This window comes from Lepidochelys kempii, chromosome 9 (genome assembly GCF_965140265.1).
Source record: "Lepidochelys kempii isolate rLepKem1 chromosome 9, rLepKem1.hap2, whole genome shotgun sequence".
Taxonomy (NCBI): Eukaryota; Metazoa; Chordata; order Testudines; family Cheloniidae; genus Lepidochelys; species Lepidochelys kempii.
Genome location: NC_133264.1, coordinates 17179215 through 17204786, shown reverse-complemented (window position 1 = coordinate 17204786; position 25572 = coordinate 17179215). Strand labels below are relative to the sequence as shown.

The 25572-nt window shown below is 42.2% G+C and overlaps 2 protein-coding genes across 6 annotated transcripts in view; one reads left to right on the top strand and one right to left on the bottom strand.

Moving 5' to 3' along the window:
- Positions 1 to 9336, bottom strand: part of MECOM (MDS1 and EVI1 complex locus) — a 460574-nt gene extending 451238 nt beyond the window's left edge. For 4 of the 5 annotated variants that reach the window (XM_073359440.1, XM_073359443.1, XM_073359442.1 and 1 more), the window contains exon 1: positions 9172 to 9336. In XM_073359440.1, the coding sequence (XP_073215541.1) occupies positions 9172 to 9208 (37 nt within the window). In that variant the 5' untranslated portion in view covers positions 9209 to 9336. The remainder of the gene's footprint in view (positions 1 to 9171) is intronic. The other variant, XM_073359449.1, reaches the window with a different exon arrangement.
- The window catches only part of GPR160 (G protein-coupled receptor 160), a 660951-nt gene that overhangs the window by 361511 nt on the left and 273868 nt on the right, over positions 1 to 25572 (top strand). The gene's annotated exons all lie outside the window — the stretch shown is intronic.

The following is a 25572-nucleotide window of genomic DNA, read 5'->3' as shown; positions in this document are numbered from 1 at the left end:
ACAATTGCCAGATGTTTATATTTCATGATCAATTTGCTGTATGGCATGCACTGTATTACACATATATTGTATTACATCTTATTGCCTATGTGGCTTTTTGGGGGCTGGGATCATGTCCTTCTGTGGGTATGTACAGTGCATAACAAAATGGGGCCTCGTATTTGACTGGGGCCTTTGCATGCTACCACAATATAAACAACAACAATAGTGTACATGTTATATAGTAAACTGTCTGAAGCCAAGCATTTTCCCATAGCACACAATAAACATACATGGCAAATTGCATTATGCAGAATATATTTATGGCTAATTTTTAAATTTAAACCATCTGGAAGTTTTTGTTAGATTGTTTGATGTGAAATGCTCAGCACAGTGGATATCTAATGATATCTAATAGACAAAATAGTATGATATTACAATATTCCCCAAGCTTTCCTATTTTTGTAACCCTCTCGACAATTAAACTGGCAGAACTAATATTTCTTTAAATTTTGTACATAATCAGTGGTACAGTTGCCAAAAACAACCCATTCGCAGAAGCCTCGCTTTTCTGGTTTCTAACTTACTACAGTCAAAAAGTGGAGTTGTGCTCTAGAAACACTTTGCTATAGAATAGAGAAGTTTGTCATGGAGCTATAGTTCAGGCTCGGTGGTAGTTTTCATTCTACATTTTATTTCACTGGGGTTTTAGACTCAATTATGCGTTTACATTAGGCTAAAACTTAGCAAATAATTCAAACACGAGAGCTATCCCATCTAAAATAATTAAAGCATTAAATTTGTTCTCCTCTGTGAAGAAAACCAACATGTTTTAGTGTCCAAATGAGACACTATTATGGTGTCCAAATGAGATTTTCAAGAACTTCCCAAAATCAGTACAAGGCCTGCAAAGTCAGCTACTCCAATCAGCAAGTCAGGTTTTACATTGTGCTGTATATCTGCGATCTGAATTGGGCCCTTAGTACTTAACGGACTAGTTGTTTTCAAAACACAGAACATACCTTTAGCTACTTTCTCGCTGCCTGTAGTTTCTGGGGTTTGGAGGCCATGTGGTACATTTCAGCCTTAACTTTGAATTTCCTTTATTTAGTAGATCAAACTTTGACATTCCCTGAAGGTACTGTGTTTTTTATGTAGCTGTGTATATCCTAGCTTGAAAGATAATATTGCCGTGAAACAGAACAGAGTATTAAATCCCTACAAGAAAATAACTGTATTGCACTCTCCAGTCCTTATTGCTATATTAGTCTGAATTAATTATATTCAATACTTGGCATTAAATACAATATTCACTGCAGGCTAAATTTTCTCCCTCCATGTATATGTGGCTCCCGTTTAGTCGAATGGGAGCTGTGCATGTATATCTGAGAGAAGGGGTAGACTCTATATCTATGCCCTGGAAACATGTCTAGGAGGTTTCTAAGAACTGACATACTAGCACAGGGAAGGGGCATAATGTCCATGAACAGTCAGGCAGGTTTCTCTCAATCTATCAGGTGTTTTAATTTTGATAATAGAGAGGGCAATATAAACAGGCAAACAGCCATGTGTCTTTATTTAGGCAATAACACTCTATGTTCACACTGCTTCGTCCCCTACATTAATCCTCCTTTCACATCCTCAGTGCTCCTTATTATTTGCACCTGCCTCCTGATTAACACCTCACTAATGCACACACCTGCCACGGTGCCAACACATTAACCCATGCACTCTGGTGTGGCTTTTTAAAAAATAATAATAATATTTGTAGTGGTAATCAAATGAAAGTAAATAAGATTCTGGGGGAAATACTGCAATGCCACTACAAAACATTTTATCATAATGGTATTAGTCATAATTGTATCACTTTTACCTTGTGCTTTCTGGAACTCCTCCTTCATTCACCATCTGTTTATAGTATCCACCTGTTGCCCCCTACCACAAACACAGACTGTAAGCTATTTGGGGAAGGGACCATCTTTCCATTAGATGTATGCATGGTACCTAGCACAATGGGGTCTCTAGGGGCTACTGGAATACAAATAACAGCAATGATGCAAAAGAGACAAATGAATAACAATGGGGATGCAAAAGAGTAGTGTGGCTGTCATTAAGACCCTAGAACCCACTTTTTCTTAATAAATACCATTACTTTTGTTAAATGGAAAAGTGAAAGTCACTGTATTCCTAGCTTAGTTTTTAAAAATACACTTATCATCCCAACCTTAGGCCTTGCCGATATGCAAAGTTGCACCCATTTAACTAAAGATGTAATGTAAAATTGATTTTGTTAAACTGGGTGAAAAGGGTGCACTGAGCACCCTTAAATTGATATAAACATGGTTTATCTTGATTAGTGCAGCTCAGTCAAGAGAGATTTGAAATAATCTGAAATAGGAGAGTCTACACAGGATTTTGCATGAGTTTAACTAAGTATCTTTAAAACCTGATTTAAGTTAAAGTGCTCAACTTGTGTGTGTGGTGTAGACACACTTAGGTGAGTTTTTATAAACCTCCATCTGCTTCCCCCATTCCCTCCCTTCATCTACCCTCTATTGTGACTGCAGGGGATTTTAATGATCATTGATACTTTTTTTAGTTTGTTCTCTTGCATAATGTGTACCTATCATAGTAGAGAGTAAATTCCACTTCACTGCTCAACAACTTTGATGGCATTGTTGGGGAATTACACTCCTGAAGAGGGCCAAAGAACATTTTCTCAGTTAGGACATGGCCGCTGACAAACTGAGGTCAGGAAATATTTTAAATAGGTTCCTTCTCTCCCTCCACACCCCCCAACGATCTAGATTAGTGTGTTCAAACACATACACACTCCATATCTACCCTATGCATGTAGATATCATATACATACAGTAATCATGTACAGGTGCACACACCTCTATACCTACTTTCCCTATATTGTTGACACACAGTCTTTGCATGTACACAATCTATACATGCAGACACGGTGATTATGCATATGTACACGCAAACATCTACAGCTATTCTGTATTTACATGCCTAGGTACATTTACAGCCCTCATATATAGACACTCAACCATGTCTATCTGCTATGTATCCATATATGTTTACCTACAGATACAGATTAGATCTAGCTACATGCATAAATATACATGCACACACGCATATAAACAGAGACACATATAAGGAGTTTAAATAAATAGGTGAATATGAACACTAATAGCCATTTATGGCAACAACAATGAAAGCTGTCCCTGGAGCCTGCATGTGGTACAGCAGCCAAAATGATTGAGTATCCACAGGGCATTGCTAAAGCAATGGCACACACATGGGCCTCCTTTTAGAAATGATTAATATTTAACTGACTTTCTGAACCTAGCTTTGTTTTTAGTTATGATTAGACAGCATGGCACGCCGAGCAGTCCGCAAAGGTCTGTGCGTTCCTGCGGGGCTGCCCAGCCCCACCCCGCTTCCACTTCGCACTAGCCAGAGAGAGAGAGAGATCCATGGCTGTAACCAAATGCCTTCCCCTGTGTTGGTGTGTGTCTAGAAAGAAAAGGGAAATCAGCCTGCGAGGCCGATGTAATAAGATGCTGCAGCTTTTGCGAAAGAGGTGAAATAATTTTAAACACAGACACACAACGAGTTTATTTATTTAGAAACTTGTTAAATAGAGTCTGGGAATTCAAATATTCAGTGTTGACATTGTACAGAGCTGGCTGGGAGCCAGCTTCAAACTCTCTAGAGAGATCCCCAATGGACAAGGAATCCAGGACTTTCGCCCCTCCCACTTGAACTAAATAGGTAAAAGTCATTAGTTATACCCACAAGCAATATCTGAATCGGAGTCCAATAATGTTGCCTCAGCCAGGGTACTTCAAAGGCGTACAAGTGTGTTTAGCTTTTTAGTGCGGGAACTGCAGCAATATGTCACACTTTTGAAACAGTTTTGTAAACAGTTCCTTCCCCTTTGCAGAGACATTTCTTAACTTTCTTGTACCCCATGTAAACAGCCTTAATTAACTGGGGTTACATTTTTCATGTACAAATAGATCTATATTAATAATGATCTCTGCTTTCCGATTGCCCTGCTTTCTCTTTGTGTTTGGGTCCTTCTTTTTTTCTCGAAACCTTTGTAGACTACATACATTTCACTGGTGGAAGCAGACAGAAGGCAGACGAGGTGGAGAAGGGATGGGGGTTGCTGTGAAAGATGATCTAATTTTAGAAACAGCATCGGGGGGGGAGCAGAAAATTGTTTTCAAATTCAATGAAGTCTATCGACCCCAGTGAGTCTCTGGATGCCCTGGGAAAAAAAAATCACACACGCTTTCCATCCTGAAAAGGGTTAATCAAGTGCCTTGTGAAAATGTGCTTGGCATATAATGCGATTGTCTCGCCCCCTATTCCCCACCCCCCTTGCTGTGAAAGAGCCATCCGGGAACAAACTACATACTATTTGTATATTACATTATATATAGTGATATGCACACACACGAATCCCAAATAAGTGTCACGTGAAAGACAGATGGTAACCTCTGCACCTCCAAAGTTCCGGGCAGGGAAAGTGGTTTCCCCATTAAGACTCGCCCTGCTGATACTTTGCCACATTGTAAACTGCAGTGTGAAGGTTCCGGGGATCCACGCTGATTCCGTGCCTATGCCCTGCTAGACCCAGCTGCCTCCAGATTCATTGCAGAGCTCACCCCAGCCCCCGATCTCTTCAGATTCAGCGTCTAGAGCCACATGACCCATGTCTAGACCCCCAGAATCCCCCAGAACCCGGACTCAGTGGCCCTGTTTAGCGGGATCTAATCTCCCAGACCTTCCTGGAGAGAGGCTGTTTTGACAAGACGTTTAGCTGTAGGAATGAGGGTGATGGTGGTTGTATTCCGCCCTCCCTATTTGGGGGATTGGCTTGGTTAGCTTTGCAGCGGGAGGGGGGGAGAGGAATTATTGGGGGAATTATTGGCCTAGAAGTGGAGGAACACATTCAATTCCTCGTGTGCCTTAGATCGAGATAGGAGAGTCGTTTGGTTTCTGTGCACCAGAAATTTGAAGAGGGTGGGGGAGTGACAAGAGGCATGCTAGAGACAATAGCGCTGATCGTAGTACGTGTCCAGGTCCTCCCTTTACCCGGGCCCCCTTTCCTAAAAAGCAGGACTGAGAGTTGAAGAACCCCTCTCTCCTTCTCTGGAAGGCCACATCAAATCACTCAGCTAAACGGGACTCCTGTCAACTACTCCACATGAATCGCAACTTGTGAGGTGGGCGGGGGGGGGGGGGGACGACTAGGAAACCCGTTTGCTTCCAAGCCATACAAAAAGTGTTATGGTTGGTGTGGATGAGCTGGATGGGTGTGCAGTACATAAGCTACAGATATCATGTATCATCTATGAAATATACATATCCAGAAATCCATTTAGCTATGAATTGGCCGAATGCATAGCGATATAGATGTGGAGGGATTTTTTTACCGTCAAAATAAATGGAGAGAAAGAGTATCTCCCTCCATCTTTTCCTTAATGAACCGTCTCTTTCCCCTTCCCCACTATTTCAAAATAGAGCGACGCGTTATTAACCTTCCTCTAAACTTAGAGGGTTTCTTTGACGAAGTATACTGAAATGTTTTAGGAGACTATTTACACAAAGTGCCAAGTGCAATAAAGAAGTACTAAGCCAGAGGTAATGGCAAATAAACAGCCTTGCTAAAGGGGGCTGAAAGCCTGGACACTGGCAAACATTTCCCTTTTCAAAAACAAATTCCCGGACAGAGTCTTAAACAGGCAAATAAACTTGCCAGGCTTTTAAGTAGTAGAGAGGCAAGTTACAGGCGCAGGAAAACCTGCTGGAACTCGGGAAAGTGTTATTTTACTATCTCCGATGGTTAGATAGCTCTGGACCTGCACTAAATTGCCTGTTTAAAAATAAAAACCCGGTGATAAAGTGTAAAAGTAACAAGTGCCCCCTTATTCACGTGCGTTCTCCTAATCTGATCACCTTCTGTCTCTTTACGAGGCTACTGGGTGGCTAATGGCTACCACTGGTTTAGACTGTACAGCCTGTTCGGTGCACGGGGTTGAGTTCTGTGAAGTGTCACTCTTCAGGAGTGATTTTCAGACAGGGATACAGTCGGACAAAAAAAAACCCGCCACAGTGTGACACCATTGATAGCACAAACGGTGGTCGCTGTAAATTACTGTCGCCATGCAGGTGCAATCCTGGAACTCTAAAAAGGTGCAGCGGTCGAGATAGTGTCTCTGCTCGGGAGCTTTGCAATGTGCACCCTTCTTTTCCCCATATTATATTCAGACTTCATTTCGAAAATGCCTTCAAAAAGAAAAAAAATGTCTTGCCTCTTTTCCTTCCCTTTATTTTTACAGCTGGAGATTTAAAATATTCACTAACTATTCATAACGTGGCTTCTTTTGTTTCGTCTGAGATTTTTCAGGTTAGCAAAAGTCCCTAAATTGCTATTTCAATATATAGAGGGAAAATATAAGCATCCAATTTCCCTTGGTTAATTATGGGCAGAACTTTCCCGACTACTGGTGTTAGTCACAATTTGGGGGGTGTTGTCTCTAGTTTATTTCACACACACAGAGGCAAAAGTGGAATAATAAGAGAATTCCAATTGTATCCCGAGTGGGGTGTTTTTCCAAGTTACAGCCACAAAACGTTTCTTTTTATTTTTTTTCTTCTTCACAGCTCCGCAATTAAATCGTGAAGAGAAGGGGTCACAGGATGAAACCAAAAGCTGAAAACTTTTCCTGTTGAATGATTGAATTACAGGGGTCACCACTAATTTTCCCCCACCAGCACAGGCGCGCATACACCACGCCATGAAACTCACACGGTATTCGAAGGAGAAATTAAAGGGGTCTCAAAATACAAAAATCTCAACTTTTTAATACGATTTCCTTTATGAGCGTATTGTAACCGAAGGATTATATAATGCAACGCATCTGTCTAGGGAAAGCTGCTGCCGCTGCTGTGACTGCCAAGACATTCAACCCAAAGAAGAAAGTTTGAAAGTGATCAAATCTAAGCATTGCAAAGCAGCAGCAGCCCAGAAACGTTAGGGAAAATTTATGATACATATGTGCTAGTGAATGTAACACATAATTTTCACAATTAGCCTAAAAGCAGGGATGGTGACCTGGAAGCTTTTTTGTTTTCAAATTGTGCTGATGGATCTACTTTAAAATCAGCTAATCAAATATAGGTTGTTGTTAAGTTTCACAGAAAAGTAGATGAAGATCCAAAGATCTTTTGCTTTCCCTTTTCTCTAGTTACATATTTTTTCACTAGTAGACAAAAACCGATTGTTAGTCATTTATGATGTTATGCAGCGTTCCATCTACCATTTTCCGGCACACTTTCAGATGGAAATTAAAGTTGCAATTGAGATACATATCCAATGAAACTTGCATATAGTATATCCCTACTCACACACACAAATAAAAGACATCAGTTGTGTTTAAAATAAGACACGAAGGCAGGCTACTTTTCTTTTTTTTTTTTTTTTTTTTTTTTTTTTGCAACTGTTGCAATTAAAAGATCATTATCGCTGTCAAAAAGGAGAAGATGGAGTGCCTGTAAAAATAAATAGAGCAGTATTTATGCCGATTGCTGAGACCCAAGCTAACACAATATAGACCTAGTGCAGCCGAACTGAATAAACTGCGAGAAAACGCCTGAAATTACAATATTTAGATCAACTTCATCCTGTGGCTCCAGTGGGCAGAGAGCTGATCTAGCGTTTAAACTGGGGCTGATGGCCCAATCACTTCTGCCCTCTCCCCAGCTCCTCACATATACTCCATTTACGAGGAGTCACGAAAAACGCTGCCACTCTGGGCTAGTGCTGAGACGGAATGTATTATTCGTCTGAAGCAGGCTCCGGGATTTTGTTGTTTGTTTGTTTTTTAAACCGACCAGAGCACTCGATCCCAAGGAGACATAGTGGAAAGTTGCAGGAAGCCACTGAAGAACGAAACCGCTTGGCCTCGTTTTGCAGCCAAAGCCCTGCTACCTTGCACCTTCAGACTGCACTGGCAGGAGATTGTTTGCCCCACGCAGGACGAATTTAACTTACACTAAAATCAAATGCATCAAAATCTGGTCAACAAGCCTTGTCCACTGTCACTCGGCACGCGCTGCGTTTGACAGCGTCTGCAATGTTGCACACAGGAAATAAACTGGAACATTTCCTCCACAACTATTTCTTTCTGTTTCCTGAGTGCATAGGAATGGGGCGGGAGGGGTCCCCATTAACGCAGCGTTTCCAGCGGGGGTGTGTGTGTGTCCCCATTAATGCAGAGTTCCCAGCCGATCCATTGAGCTAAGATTTTACTTTCTGCGCCTTCTCATTACCACCAATGCAAGAGGGAAGGGAGCCCCGGAGCTGCCTCCCTGGGCGCAGAGATTGCAGCCTCACGCCCCAGTGTCGAGAAAACAGAGAGTCAGAGCCCCAGGCTAAAGGTCCCTGACCAGCCCCCCTTCGGAGAGCTCCGCTAGCTACCTGTGCAAAGCACTAACTGGGATGCCCTCCTGGGAGAGCTAGAGGGAGGGGGGAGCTCTCGCTTCCCTTGCCCCCCCCCCCCACCTGCCTGGACTCTCCTGCTTTGGCCGCTGGAAGCTCATAGCGAGACCTGCCGCCTGACTCCCTCCCCCTCCCCTGACCCACACACCCCTCCCCTCCCCTCCCGAGCTTGCCGAGAGCCGACAGCGCCCACTATGGTCTCAGCTGCTCTTCGCAGCCCCGGCGGCGGCAGCCACCGCTCAACTTCCAGCGCTCGCCACTGAACTTTTCCTCAACTCCTTCTCCGCCTCCCAGCGCCCCCGCAGCCAGCCCGAGCGGCCGGGCAGCGCCTCCTCAGCGACCCCGCAGCCTCCCCCTCCTCCGAGATAAGCACACACACCCCCACCGCAACCCAGCGATCTGCCTGCTGGGGGGGGCTGCCTGAAATCCTCCCCCCACCCCCGCCTCTGATCCCCCCAGTCCCCGCCAGCACCCCCAGCCTGAGCCTGCGTCCGCTCTCCCAGCCGCTGCGCTGCGCTCCGGGATGCGCTCCCCGGCTGGGCTCCGGCGCAGGGGTGCTGGGATGCTGCAGGTTGCGTTGCGCCCCAGACCCCGGCGCATCCGACATTCCACGCAACATGGCAGAGAGCGGGTGAAAAGCCAATGGAAAGGGATATTGCACCTACTTGTGGCCAGTTTTCTTGCCCTGCCTTTGGATCTCATGCTGCCAGTCCCGCGCCGCTGCTGTGGTGGGTGGGGGGGGGGGTTTCCCTCTCGGATCTTTTGCTCCTTTTTCTCCCCCCTCTCTCTCTCTCACTCTCTCTCACACTCTCTCTTTCTCTCAATCCAGGCTCGCTATCTCTCCAGCATTGTCAGTTTGGACACCTTCGCACATGCGCACGGGCGGCTCCCCCCCCCCCCCCCCCCCCCCACACACACACACTCTTCCACATCTCAGCGCCGCCAAAAAAAGTTTGGAGCGATCTATCACTTCGATTTCAGGATCTTGTCAGCTGGCAATCGGTGGAGTGGAGGAGGCCGCCCAGGGAAGGGAGCGAGGACACCTCTTCCTCTCCAATAAAAACAACCTGGACAGAGCCAACCAGTCGCAAACAGCCAGATGCCCGAATTCTTCTTCTTCTTTATTCCGCCATCAACCCCCAACAATTATTATTATTCATTAATAAACCAGCATCGGGGTAACACACTCTAGAGCTTTTCCTGTCCCAATCTGCTGGAGAAGGAATGGATTCTGAGCCACTTTTCATTGACTCGAGGGGCGGCAGTGAGGCAGATTATTTATAACAGAAAAAAATCTCCCTGCTCTTGATGTCCCAGAGTTTTAGAGTAGAATAAATGACACTTTCTTTCTAGCTGTTTATGTAAGATTAATGATACCCTGTCATCTTTGCAACATGTTAATAGTTTATTCCGACCCACTCGTAATCATCATAGATCTGTGGATTTAAACAGACACACAGATATAATTAAATTATACATTTTATGTATGCATATAATTAAATTATATACTCTTCCAAACACACACACTCCCTTTCCCACCTTCAGCTTGAGTTCAGTTCCCCCCAGCTGGATAAAAGAAAAAAGCACTTTAGAAATGATAATCCGTATTGTTTGGATCTGTTTTAATTACAGGGTTTGCCAATCAACAAGGGGACCCGCTGAAACTGGAAATTCCTTCAGGGGATGGCTCTGTTCAAGGTATGAATCAGTCCAAACTACATATAGATTTTCCTCTGGTACAACCTCCTTGCATTAAACAGTTTTGTTCAATACCTTCTATGCGCTATTTATGTTCCCATTAATATCTGTTGCAAATCCTGCCAGACACCATAAAAGAAAATTACAATCTTTCAGACTCGGTGCTGCGCCAGTACATACATGCTGCTCAAGTTTTGGTTTTAATAAAATCTTAAGCATCACTCGCTCTTTTTAAACAAAAATCCTGCTGGTGTTCACGGTCAGAATCATGGCCATTCTAAGGCGAAACAGCAGAAAAGAGCCACCCCTGCCATAAGGTTACAATGGCCAGCAGAACATAAACATTGCAGAGCACGGTAAACCTAATGAAGACGTGTTTGTTTTAGAAGCAACCGCGGAACTTAGTTTAGATTGTGACAGCACGTTTGCGAACGCTACGAGCCTTTGTCCACTCCACAGAAACGTGTTCCGCAAACACCTAGATGATTCATGCACACACACGAAACAAATTGAAATGACTGAATAGCAAAGGGAATTTCTCATGTTTCCCTCCCGCCTCTCCAAATGAGGCACAAGTATTTGAAAACCCACCGGAGAGCGAACTTCTTGAACCTCGCCATTATTTTTAATATGTGAATAATAATAATAAAAAACACACCATGCAGCTGTTTTTTGTAGGGGGGAAATTCCGCAATCTAGCGGGAGTACTAATAAAGCCCGACCCCTTTGCATTACAGAGCCCAGCGTGGGGTGGAGGAGAGAGGGACTCCTTCTTGGAAGGTTTCAGAGTAACAGCCGTGTTAGTCTGTATTCGCAAACAGAAAAGGAGTCCTTGTGGCACCTTAGAGACTAACCAATAGTCTCTAAGGTGCCACAAGGACTCCTTTTCTTCTTGGAAGGGTTAGGTTAACACACCAAGCTGCGCCAACGCAGAGCTTCAGCAAAAGTAGCTGTAAAGTGACCCGACTTCTCTTCTTCTTTCCTCCTCCCTCTGCGATCACCTGTTTCTTTCCATGCCTCCCCCTCCCCCGATTCTGTGTGTAACCGAGACAAACTCAAAAGCAACATCACACTGACATCCAAAGAATCCCGCTTCAGTGCGCACCCTAGCTTGGGTCTGTGCCCCGCAGCCTGGCCCTTCCATGACGCGCTGCGAACTGGGAAGCTGGGCTTTTAGGACACTTCTTATCAGCTGGCCAGCAGAGACAGCCACGCACCCACCTACCCGCAGTGTCCGGGGGGTGCTACAATTATTTCCCTCGTCTGCCCTCCTTTTAGAAATGATTAGAAGCATTTTGGTTTCCTGGTGAAAGGCTATGAAGTGATATGCGGTGAACTAACTGACCCGCTCAACTAAATGGTGCCCGTGGAAAGCATTAGGCTGGGAGCACAGCACAACTGGGGGAAGGGACGGGAGGGGGGAGAAAGAAGAAATTAATTCTGGGAAAGAAGAAAACTTGAGGAGTGGGACTCTACACCTTTCCGGCACTGAACCCCCTTCCTTCTCTATCAGACATTGTTTTCTGTCGGGTTCTTCAAAAGAGTTTCTTAAATGATAAAGATGAATGAACTAACCCAGGTGATGCCAGCTTTCTAACCCTAATCGAAAATGGCTGAGAACTTTTACAAACTTTTTTTTAGCAACAGCCTCAAAGTAATTGTCCAATGGGAAGTATATTTCATTAGCCTTTCTCTGAGATCCAGAACACCACCAAGACAACAAAAACACAAGACTTTCGATTGCTTTGCAGACCTACTGAGGTTATTTAAACAACCCCTTGGCCCCTTGTAGCACATCTGCACCAGAAAAGCAAGCGTCTGTATTTGTACGCCTTTCTGCGACAGAAGGGGGAAGCGACAATCTAATATAGTTAAACAGAGGGATCTGTGCAGATATAGATTCCTCTAAGCAGCCCACTTGGGTCTCTTGACCTTGGAAGACACCAGCTTTCTCCTCCAGCTTGACAGTTTCACCTGTTTAAAGTCCCAAGCGATCACAAGACCCCGAACAGGTGTCTTTCTGTTTTCCCGAACACGCAGCAAACATCTCGATTTTCATTTCGGTTGCATCAAACAGATTTTTCTGATGTCTGATCTATCAGTCGCGGACAGAACCTTCATAAAGTTTGCCACCCTCCCAAAGAGTTCCCTGCTAGACCCACGAGAAATCCGTTTAATTTCGGTTGGTCACGTTTTTAAGCGTTTCTAGCCATTCAAGTTGGGGAAATTGCTGACTAGTGAACATTGGAATTGTTTGGGGGGGGGAGGGTGTTTGTAGTAGAATCAGAGCCACGAAAAAATATTTTAAAAGAGGGGGGAATAAATCTATTTTAATATATACTGGGGGTGTGGGGGAAAGCAACCCTCAGGTTTCAATGCATTCTACAGAACAGGAAATTTTCTCTTCCTCACATTATAAATGAATAAGCCCCGCAGTGTATTCGGAGGCAAGTTGGAATTCTTCATCGAGCTATTTGCTGGGCTATTGTCTTTGTGCAGTGAACTTTACATCGTGTTATTCAGTCTCAACCTATATTCTCCTAGCTACCCGTAAGATTAATTTAATCATTGTAATGCAATTATTAATACTGTTTACCCAACGCTTGATTTCGGCTTTGCTGTTAAGAAATTAAACCTCTTGCTGGGTGACCAAAAAGCTATGCAGGGGCTTCCAGTGCTTGTTGAAATGAAACAGTCCTCTTTATTTAGTCTCAGAACTCAGCTTTCAGCCATGGGCTCAATTAGGCAAAATGGAAACAATTTTCATTCATTGCAATAACTCACTGTTCTGCAGATCACTTTCAAAATATACACTTTATTATTATATGCTGGCCTCAATGCCGTGAAGTGGCAAGGCTAGAAAGAGGCAGAGGGATCTCTCTAGCCCCCTTGGGCTGTAATTATTAGAAATTAATTGGGTTCAGGACCCTGGGAAGCATGGGTAAATTAATAGCTTGTCTGGTTGTTTAAATCCGAATTCTCAGTCCACAGGAGAAGAGGGGAGGGAGACTCTCAGACGTGAAATTCAGACCCAAGAGACATTGAGTTTACTCGCAAGTTCAGTATCTATTAAACACTAGTGCACAGCATACATTGGGGCGGGGAGGAGCTGAGTGCGCAATGGAGTCTGCGAGAGAGTTTATTTTCCTACGATTTTCTCCAATACATTGTTTTCGGGGGGCTATTTAGGGGTTAAAATAAAAAATAAAGATCCTGTATACTTGGAGCTGTCGTGCTGGAGTAAAAGTGAAAAGGGAGCCTTAGGCAAAAGGAAATTACTGCAAGCCCGCGTGACCTTTCAGAGAGGTAATCAATCAAGTGATCAACAGGGATATTTATCATTGCTAGATGGGGCTACTTTACAAATGCACAGAAAAGGGGGGGGGGGTATGAAAGAGAGACACACACGAAAGTTTGGATCAACCCGATGTGCCTAAAGACAAATATGTAGACTTTAATCAATGGGAAGATTGCACTTTTCCCCCCTTGTCTGGCATTCTCGAAAGGAAGGGAAAACACTAGGAAGTTTCCCAGTAGCAAATGCCTCCTCCGTTAGGTGTTCGCTTTAAGCTGTCTACTTAAAACTGTGGGAAAGGCTAGCAATGATAGATGCGATTTAAAAAAAAATACATCTAAACACGAGAGAAAAATAATACAAAAGGACTGAGGCTTTTCTACCTGGGCACTGTGTTAAGAAAGGTATCTTGATTTGTTTGCTTATTAATGTGGGATTGAAGAATTTGCATCGGAGAACGCGATCCTTTCTGCTTTTAGTCCCAGACCTTCAATGGTTAATTTAAAACACACACACGCTCTCACACATACACACACAAACCATGCCCCATGTTCAATGAAATCGGCGATCTTGTTCAATTAAACTTGCTCTCCATGGCATAAAGCATCCACCACAACACAGGCAATGAAAAGCAACAATAAAAGCAAATGCATTTTCTGCACAGTTTCCTTCACCCTTGTAAAACATGCCGTCTTGTAAAGCACCGGACATTTAATTTTCCTTCCTATAACTCACCGGATTCCTTAGCAAACCTTTCATTGTTTATTTAGTTGTTTGTTTGTTTGTTTAACATTGTGTTCGTCCCCCCCGCTTTGTGCTACCCCGGAAGGGGATTACTATTATTATTTTACTTGATGTTGATTGCTCGCCTCTCTCTTTAAATGACTTTAAATCAGAGTCACAAAATGTGGGAGGCCTTCACGCAACTGAATTACTATTAGTCTGCTAGTCTTCGGAGAGAAGTTAGAAGCTCACGATTGCTGAGCGCAATCACGGAGCATGTAAACGGCTGGCTTGTGCGGGAGAAGCAGCGCTGCTAGCTGGACACATAAATACAGAGGTCGTTTTAAGATGCCTCCCAGGTAGTCCAACGATCCTCTTGGGGTGTGGGAATGTGGTGCGTTGCCAGCGCTGCTCAGGTTCACACCAGATGCTGCTCTGCTGACACCGCCCCTTTCTCCCCAGCCTCCCACAAACAGGCGAGTCTCAGCTTCGCAAGCTACCGGGGGGCAAAGACAGATCGGTCTGCGCTGCCCCCGTCCGGTCTCAAGGGGGAACTGCAGCGAGCCAGCACGAGCACTGGGGCGTGATTACCTTCTCGGCCCTCCGCCCGTGCCCCCTACTCCTAGCTGAGGCCATTAAACGCATAGCGCGAGAGAGGAAGGAAAGCGGTGGAATGCGCCCCACGCCTGCACTGTGCGAGAAGGGAGCGAGCCACGCTGGCAGCTCAAACATTAGCACAGGCACCTTCAGCTGCGCCTGCAGTGCAATGCAAACGGCCCAACCTGCGGCTCAGCAGCATGCTCCTGCTCATTTCCCCTCCGCTCCTGCGGCTACCTTTCCGGAGGAGCCCCCTTTCTCTCTTTCTGGGATCCCCGCAGAAAGCTGGAGCTGGAGGAAAGCAGCAGGAGCAGGGCTGATGATGGAGCTTAACAAACCACGTGCGTAGGTCTACATGCATGAAGGTAAAGTGTATGCAGCTATATACCCAGTGGGGGTTCCAGACACTGCCTGCTCTTTACACGGCTAGATGCAGTCTGATTCCTAACAGCTTCTGTAAATAAGTCTTTGAATGCACCTTCCCATTTGCAGACATCACTAGCCTCCATTGGATCCCTCTAGATATGTTCCTTGTTCTCCCTCGGTATGCCCCAGCTAGACGTGTGTGTCTCTTTTAAGACTAGATCAGCCAGTTCAGAGTAAAATAAGTACTTCCAACACACCTCTGCCCAAACTGTTGCCCCAAATACTAATCCATTTCTAAAACCTACCTCCAACTTCACCTTTCTGTTAAGATTTGGAAAGATCTTCATGTTTGTAATTTTTGCAGTCCTTCTCTCTTGCCCTTCTGGGTCCCAGTGGGAGTGAAGCACCAGGAGAGTTGCCCATGCTGCAGCTGGGATCAAACGTAGAAATCTGAAAAATTATAATATATGGTTCACAGAAGATTTCCACCCTGATCTCATAGATCTGTAGAGTGCAGATAAGCATCCAGGCTCTGAACCTTTTGAAGTTCATCCATTATGACTATCAGGCATTACACAATGGGCCTGATCCAATGCTGATTGAGGTCAAAGGAAAGACCTCCCCAGGCTGACTTCAATGATCATTGAATCAGGTCCAGTATAAGCATAGTGATTATTATTTTTATAGTCACAAGTTTCCGAACACTTTAAAGATAAGAGCTAACTAGGGGTAAAGTCTGAACTTTCTGCTATCCACATTAGTATTGCTGGAGTTGGGTATTACCGATCAGTACTGAGGTAAACCATCAAGGTAATGCGGAAAAGATTGTTTGTTTTCCTCCTCCAAGAAAAAGCCTTACCTGGCAGCATTGGGCTTGGCTTGGGAAGATGGTATTCCTGACACCTGACACCTCTTGCGGTCAATGAAGACAATTAACTGAAAATAGATGTTAAACTGATTTAATTGATGTATATAATGTTAGATTGAGATATTTGAGGAAAAGCACAACCTGCATGATGTCTCAAAGAAGCCTGGGATCTAACCCATACTTGGCATAACCTTTGCTGAAATTTGTGAAATTAACCCGGGATGTAGTTGGTCCCTACTGAGGAACAAAATACAAGATGCCAGTAGACTATACAAAATATTGCACTGGGGGAATAAAATATGGAACAAAACGATATGGAGGATGTATGCCTACTACATACAGCTACAAGCAGGACTGTGGATTTCACAGTACACACAGAGGAGAGAAAAAACAGACAGGGGAGAAAATTACCAGGCTTCTATCTGGAGGAGACAAGAAAAAAGGACTGGAGGTTGAAGAAAGGATCAGAGGGTGGTTAGGACACTCCCTGGGATGCAAGAGATCTGGTTTCAATTCCCTGCTCTATAACTCTGGACAAGTCATTTAATCTCTCACCTCTATTCCCCATATGTAAAATGGGGATAATAGTACTTCCCTACCTCAGAGGGGCATTGTCAGGATAAATACAGTAAAGGCTTGATGTTAGGGTGCTGGGAGGCGGACAGTACATAAAATAAAGATGACACAGAAGTCTACCCCCAACCTCCATTCTGTAGCTTATGCCCTGGCAAACCTTTGACCAAAGCTGGGACCAGACACTGTTGGGTTCACAGTAATCTGAAGGATTCAGATAGACCTTGGATTCACTTTGAGTTGTTATCTCATAGGAATTAACGTTCTAGTTCATCTAGTAGGGTTTTTTGTCTTTAACTGACCAGTACCAGACCAGACCAGACCAGACCAGGTGTTTCAATGAAAGGATTCCCCTAAGGCACAATTATGGATAACCTGCTTGTTATTATTTATTCACGGAGTTCCTATAAGTATAAGTCAGAATTTAGATATACACTATGAACATAGTCTTTCCCCGCCAGAATTTACAACATAAGAATAGATCTGACAAGATAAAGAATGGTCAAACAGAGGGACAGGTGGGGCAAATGAGGATTAAAGTTACAAATGCAAGGTCATAGCCCAGAGGCATTATAGATCTTGTTACATTTTCAAAGTGAATTAATTATATAGTCAGACTATGCTGAGGAGTTTTTGTGGGGAGACAAGCTGATAGGAAACTGCTGTGCATGAACTGGGGGTGGGGGAAAGGAGAGACAAGGAAGAGACAGGTGAAGAGTGACAGTTATAGGGCAGCAGGTAGCAGTGAGCATTAGGATAATGATGGTCATGGACATGGTGAGATGACCATAAAAATAGGCTGAATGTTGAGAGATGCTTCCTCACTTCCATCACTTAACACTTGATTTATATATTTTATATTACAATGCAGCATTGAGAGTGGAGCTCGAGGGAAATCTTGGAAAGTGGACTTTGCAATACTTATTACGACAGTATTTGCACTCCTGTTAGCTGACCTGTGTAGGTTGGAGTGGTATCTCTTTCGTGCATGCTGCAGTGTGAGCTGAGTCTACAGATGTATGGTCTAGCAAAAGGAGTGTGACATATTAGAGAGGCCCTAGCCCTACATCCTAAATATTAAAGACAAAATCCTAGCTTCATTCAAGTCAGTGAGATGGTTTGCCATTGACTACAATGGTGCTAGACCTTCACTCTCAGAAAGTGGCATATGTCCTCTTCCGGGTTAGCAGGAAATCCCAGTGCTCCTGGCTCCTCCACCAAACATATATTACATTCATCTGCATCCCAGAGCCTAAACAGCAGTAGAACTCAAGACCAAGCCCCTTTTATTAGAAACAAATGCCACTAAAAGATACTAATACCTTCAAACTTTCAAGGTCTGCAACTCTTTCCTTTACCAAAGACCAGACTGATTTCCTACTGCTGACCTTTATTTTATATCATGAAGAGGATTCCCAGCCTGCCCTGCTCTTAAAAGGACAGCATAGTGCAGACACAATATTTTGGAAAATTGAAAAGAAGGGGTGGGGGAACTACAGCAAACAAAAGAAAAAATATTTGGAATGTAGACAAAACATTAAACAAATGGGAATAATACAGCAATTCAAAGTGTAAGTGGAAAGATCAACAGAATGTGAACTTCATGTTAAGTGAAATTGGAATAAAATGTTATCACAGGGAGATAAAACAAACAGAGCAAATAATAGAGTATGTGACTCTGTGTATGGGCCCAATCCTACAGCTCCTTCGTAGCCATTTAAGTCAATGGGTGAAATCCTGGACCTACTGAAGTCAATAGGCATTTTGTCATTGACTTCAATGTGACCAGAATTTCACCCCATGAGTGCTTTGCCTGAGTAATAGCAAGATTGGACCCTATATCTGAAAGGAACAGGACAAGGTACAGCAAACTAACGGGTACAGTAAAGGATAATTTCAACAGAAGAAGCAAGGCAGGGGAAAACCTAATTATATGACCTTCACATATTAACACTATAATAATATGGGTACATGACCCGCTATGGACTCAGTCCTACTTCCACTGAAGTCAATGGGAGTTTTACCATTGGCTGAGGTCTGCTCAGACTTCAGTTTCATCAAGTGCAAAATCTGTGGTCAGACCTGGTGCCCTCTTGCCTATGCCTCAACCTCTGAAATAGGGACTTCCTATGGGAAGCATGGCAAACATAGAGTGGAGGAGGTCCCCAGTGCTGGAGCCATAAAGTAATGCACTGTATTCCTGGGGTGGGATGAGGGGAGAAGGGGAGAGACAAAAAGCAGCAGTACTAAGGAACCCAGACTGATCTGTTTTAATGGGTAAGTAAAATACTTGCTTTAAAGCATGTTTCTTGTACTAAAGCCACTCTTTGAAACAACCTTGTACAATAGTTTGCAAGTCTGGGCAAGCTATTTCTTTGGTTATTGAGCTATTTAAGTAAGATTTTAGTATTACTGAATACAAGAGCTATTACCCTATAGGGTAAAGTCTTTACACTGATAAAGTCCTCTTTGGGCCTAGTCCTCTTTCTCTGAAGTCAAGAGCAAAGCTCCCACTTGCTTTAGTGGGAGCGGAACAGGGGCCTCTATCATCAAGAATGTTCCCAGTTCCTCTAAGTCAGTGGTTTATTTGCATTTATCTGTAGTAACATTACAAGACAAACAGAATTCTGCTTTTCTTGCTAAGGAGCCACTAAGTAAGGCAAACTCTAGCATATTTGTAAAACCAACAAACCTGTTTTTTTCTTTAAAATGTAAGGAACACATTTATATTTCACTCCTATTTCATTCCAGTACAAAAAACACAGTGTCAGAATTAATTAATAAAGTATTTTTGTGACGTTTTGTATTGCATCGCATTGTATTGGCATTTATACAGCGTTTTTCACAGGCTTCATGTCAAAACCCTTTACAGGGCAATACCTTTCCTGATGAAATTGTATGCAGGGCATAACTGTGTAGGATCCTGTAACAGTATTTCCCAGAAATGGATATAGGTCTTCCCAATTGAATACCCTACAGAATATAATGTCTTTAGCACCCACTTGAACGGACACTGGAAACAGGTTCACAAGACCTAACATTAACATTTTATGGAAAAGATTCTGTGTATTATGGTGTCTGTGTTATCCACCAGTCCATGTCTTCTTGTGGACTGTGCACCGATAGCTTTCTGGCCACCTGCAAAATTGAACAAAATGTCTGTCTACACTGATAACAAGAGATTCTTAAACTTTTTTTCCCTCCATGAAAAATAATAATGGTTACTTACTAGACTAAACCTAATTACAACAATTTTAGATCTAAATTATTAGTATTTAAAATATAACCCCAAATGTAGATTTCAAAATGAAGCAAGGCATCTCTGTATTTCTGTGGTTTGTTTCTCCTTTGCAGTTTACTCCTAAGCTTAAAAGAAGTGCCAGAGGATTGACTATATGACCCAACACATTGTTTCTCTGTAATCTTCCTTTGATTCTTCAATTCCTACAGTATTCCCAAAGCAAGGTTTGGGTAATACAGAGTAGGGACTCATAAATTATAGTAAAATAATTGTTAATAAATATTATCTATGTTTATGTTGCATGTTTCATCCTCGAGAATCACAAAGTGCTTTACTTACATAATAATCTGGGGTGAAATTCTGGCCCCACTGAAGTCAGTGGAAGTTTTTCTCAGATTTCACCCCGATATACTAGGATCACACCATCCATCGCTGAAATGCAGCCACCTCTAGGATGCAACACAGCAATGACTTAAGAGAACATGGCAACACTTTACAACTATTTAATAGAATCAGAAACCATTTTAAAACTACAATTCTACCCAGGCTAGGTCAGAAAACATTTTTGAAACCAGTACCAACATTCCTTACAACTATTCACACTGGTTGATGGTTAAAATGCATTAGAAACTAGGTTAGCTGGAACTTAATTTATTGGCCAGTTAAGCTGTTAGAGTGGTTTCTAGCCTGTAACAAAGACACACACAAATTTTGCTCTCCAGAAGACTTTACTTTTGTCCTTTCTTGGTTTTGATATACTCAATCTAAAACAAAAGTCATTCAGCTGAAAATACTGTGTTTGCTCTTTTCGTGCATGTAAAAACATAGCACTGAGCACCACTAACTTTCACTGACTTCAGTGGAAGTTGAGAGCACTCAGCACCACCCAGGAGGCAATCAGCACCTTGCAGGATCAGGCCATTAGGTAGACAGTATAACTATACTAGTATAGCTTTTCCTTTCTTCTAAGTACCAGCCAACACTTATTTCATAAGAGGTCAAATTCACACATGACCCAAGATCACACTGTTGTACTCTGATGATAACATAGCATAATTTGAACTCCTGATCCCTTGTCTGTATATGAGTCATTTAGTAGTTTCAGGAATAATCTGTAAATAATACACATGCACAGACTTTATTGAGATGGATGACTTTGATAATTAAGATAGTCTTTTCAGTGGTGGACACCATCAGCAGGTCAATAGTTAAAGTGGAATTTTAAGAGTAACCAATGCATTAGAGCTTGTCAATTCTATTCTTTCTGGCAGTAATACATTCTGGAGATTAAATTAAACCACATTTGTTACAATGGAAATGGATTTATGTTAGCATTCAGGATTATGTTCCTAGTCAATTTTTATTATGTTTTTGTTCATATTTATTCTTGAGGTCTCACTTCATCATTTCCATCATTTTTGATCAATTAGTTTAAACTGGAAAACCATTTCTTTTTAATTTTTAAAAATTACTATTTATTCTCCTTTAAAACTTTGTGCATTATGGTCTCTGAAGTACAAAAGAAGAGAGAAACAAGAGAAGAATAATTTATTATATAATCCATCTATGGTATTTCTAAGGTACCTATTACCATGGTATCAAAGTACTGGACCTTTGATTTTTACACTGGACTCTTTATAGTATTTTTAATTAAACTTTTTCTTCGATGCCAGCAGTACCTAACATGCGAACAACGCTATATAAAACACAAAAACCTATGAGCACAAACAGTAGAAAATGGAGGCCAGTTATGGCATTTTTATGATAACATTACAAATGGTCCAATCCTCTAATCCTTACTCAGTAAAAATTTCCAGCTATTTCGGTGGAAGTTTTGCCTGAGTAAGAATTGCCAGATTAGTCACAACATAATAAAGTAATAAATCTACTAAAACTAAATGAATAAAACAAGCTAAAGTATATGTTAGAGGCAAATTTAAGGTATTCACTTTCAGAAATTATTCAGAAAAACTCACACCTCCAGGCATGCATTCTAAAGCAGGATTAGGCCCTACAATACATGGCAAATATTTTAGGTCACTCTGTAGGCTTTAAACAAAAGAGCTTTGTTTAGGACTCATTTCTATACCAGTATTTCAGACATTTTCCTTCATCCTTTTATTTTCTGCTTGAAAAATTACACCACAAACTCATATAACATTCGTTACTGCTCAAACACACAGACATTAAATAATCTTTACACAGCAGTTGAACCCATAGTTGATTTAGCAAGAGGACTATTTTTAAGATAAAATAAAAGGGAATAATTATTCTTTTGAGTATTATCACTATTTCTACTTCAGATCTATTGAGGCTAATATGAAGACACATTCTGAAGTCTATTCTGCCACTGAGGCATGGAAAATATACACGGATAACTCTCCATTAATGCTAATGGAAGTTAAGTGTGTATATTTCCTCATTCACCAGTATGAGAATCATTTTCTTTGACTTGATATTCTGCTAGTTATATTCAGCTGTAGAGCCAAATACTGCCATCAGTGTTGAGCTGGGTCTACATCATCAGATGTAGGTGATCAAGAAGAAACAAGTACAATCCTGGATTTGTGGAATCCCAAAAGATAAGACTAAATTCTGCCGCCCTTACTCACACTGACCACCAACCTATTCCACAAGGGCCACTGTTTTCAGTGGGACCCCTCATGAAGTATGGTACAACTCAAAGGTCATATTATGATACCCTTATACTGAGTGGTGTCTTCTCCACCAGGAGCCCCACTAACATCTATTCTATTCTTTGTAGCTTCTCATACTGCACTCATCACCACAGTATGAATGCCTTCCAGTAGTGCATTAAGCATCATGACTAACAGCTGTCATGTGTGATTGGTTCTCTCTCTCATCCTCTTCCCAGGTAGAGAACTGTGTGGATAGAATAGCATTTTGGTTTGGTAGGATTTTTGTTTGTTTACTTTGATTTTGATGTGACCCAGTGAATGTACCATTTGATGTGAGTAAGGGTATCACAATCTGGTCCCTTTGCATAAAGACAGCAGAACTAAACAGATACAGCTCTGGGGACAGGCTTCTTGAAACTGGTCTCTCTAAAGAAATGGACTGTAAATGTCAGTTTATTCACACCAGTGTGAAATTAGAATCAGACCTTCTGTTTCAACATCCAGACAGATTTAAAAGGCTTTAAGATTTGCTTAAGCTTTGAATAAATCTATTATTAAGCATTATAAAAAGTTAAGGCTGTGCCAAAATCAGAAAGTGAGTAAATGACATAACAAATGCTAGGTGGCAGGAAGAACAGCAGATGGCAATTTTCATTAAAAAATGTAAATAATCAGAATTTTAATAGTTATTTTTAAATGAACCTTATGTATTCCTGGCTGATGATCCAAGTAAATGTGTGGTTTCCCTTAAACTGAGCAGTTTTCAGTGTTGTCAATTATCAGTGGATCAAACACAATGTTGCCAACACATAGGCTTCTCTTTCACACATTTTGCTGACTCTGCAGTCTGGAGCAGTTTAGAAACTCGGTAAGTTCCTTAGACAGTGTTACCACAGCAGTGTTCCATTTTATTTCAGTTTTGAGCAAGTGCAGATCTCCATCAATGGAAAGCACCTGGATCAAGCTATCATCGGTATCAGTGACTTCCTGAATCAGCATTTCAGAAGGATAAATGATAACCAAACTGGCCATAAGATTCCAGCGGATGGGCTGGAGAACAAAGATCTTTGCCTTTCTCTCTTGCACTTCCAGAGATAGCTCAGGTTTAATCTTTTAGTTTTATTTCTTCAGGAAAGCCTATTAAGCCTATTTCACAGCAACTTTTATGTCTGAGAGCTCTTTCATCAAAAGCAAAACCACATGCACAAAAACTATATGATGGAGTAATGAGGTATACCAGTCTGAGTCTAGGACATCACTGCCAAAGATGGATTACAATGATACAAGCCAAAATTTCAAACTTATGTGCTTAAAGCAAGGTGGGGAGATTTTCAAAGCAAAAATGGCTTTTAGGTGGGTTTTACTGTAAATGCTGATACACAAATAATTCCTGGAGACAAAGAACTATTCAGAGAGAAAACTGAAGTAATGCCATGTCCTTCCTACTATTATGGCAATTTCATTTTTTATATCACTGATGTGTCAGAAGACACTGGTGCTAAATTTTCTCTGCCAAAGATGTTTATTAACTATATAATCTCCTAAAAGATAATATAGATATCTGGGGCATCTTCCCAACAATCACTTCCTATATTCTCTTTGAGAATTTCTTGTATAGATGCAATGTGCAGGCACTTTTGGTGCCAAGCTGATATCTGCCAGTAAAGCAATGACAGAGGGTGGAAATAACCAGAATTACGCAACTGATGACCTACAAATTGTGCCTTTCTGTTCAACTGTTCATTTTCTTCCCTCATATTCCCACCCTGTTTATCTCATTGGACCTCCTATTGTGTTCCGTTATTTAAATTGTAAGCTGTCTGGGGCAAAGACTATGTTTTTATGTTTGTACAGTGCCTAATACAATGGGGCCCGATCCATGACTGTGGTTCCTATATTGCATTATAATTAAAAATCATGCTAAATAATATATACATATGCCTGGAACAAAATATAATTAAGGTCAAGAATGATCAATTCACACTATTTATATTGGTTAATAAAGGATCCATTGTGTGTTTTATCTTCCTGTGGGGCTGCATTTTCATACTTAACAATAGCACATACAAGGCCTGACCATGCAGTGCTCTCACAGGCAAAATTTCAGTTAGATAGGCAAAATTCTCCATTGTCTTCAGTGGAAGTTTTACTTGCATTAAAACGGCAAGTCTGGGCCCATCATGTATAACTATGCTGCTCGTTGTCTGTGAGAGCAAACAAAGAAGGGATTTCCTTTTAACAAGGTAATGAACTTTCTTATGTGAAGTTTAGCAGCTGCTGCTTGTTCATATTATGGAACTGGCTAAAACTGAGAAGTCAGATTTTTGCCCAATGTGCGGTCACAGACATGAGTGTCTGGCTACTTATCCAAATTCCTGGGAGTGAGGGCAACTTGGCATCCTTCAGCTTTTAGGAGATCATCCATTTCCCCCTGCTCTGCAGTTTCTTAAGGCCGTGAATGTGCTTTTCTGGGGAAGAAATCCTGAAAAGGAGCCTGCTAATGTAGGCCAGCTGCAGCCATGAATCTGATGAAAAGTTTGCTGAAAAGCACAGCAAAAGGCAAAATGAGTCCCCATATCAGCCCTATACTCTGCTCCTTTTAAATCTGTGCAGCTAGCTATTTTGGAGTGGGTTTGCTTTTCACACTTTGAGGCAGTGTCTGTTTTTGAAGACATGGGTGCTGATTCAGGAGACACTATTAAAGACCATTGTTGCTCTTTAATTTTCTGCTGCAATCCTGAGTGCAGGAAAAGTGGGGAGTATTTGGAACTTGGCTGGTGTTATCTTCATACTAGGCTTCAGACATACTCTTCTCATTACTAGACTCGGACCAGGACAGAGCAGTGATCTGCACTTGAACACACACACTAGCCAATCCACTGTACCTTCATTATCCTTTGAATGCCCTTTGTTTCCCAAGATAGACACTACACACAAAATATGATCACTAAAACAGCAGGTGTTACCAGGGGAGATGAAAACAGGATCCTTGTAATAAGGGCAGGAGAGAAGATCTCCACTGGCTGGTCTCACCAAACAGAAAGTGGAGGAAGGGCTCATCTCTCT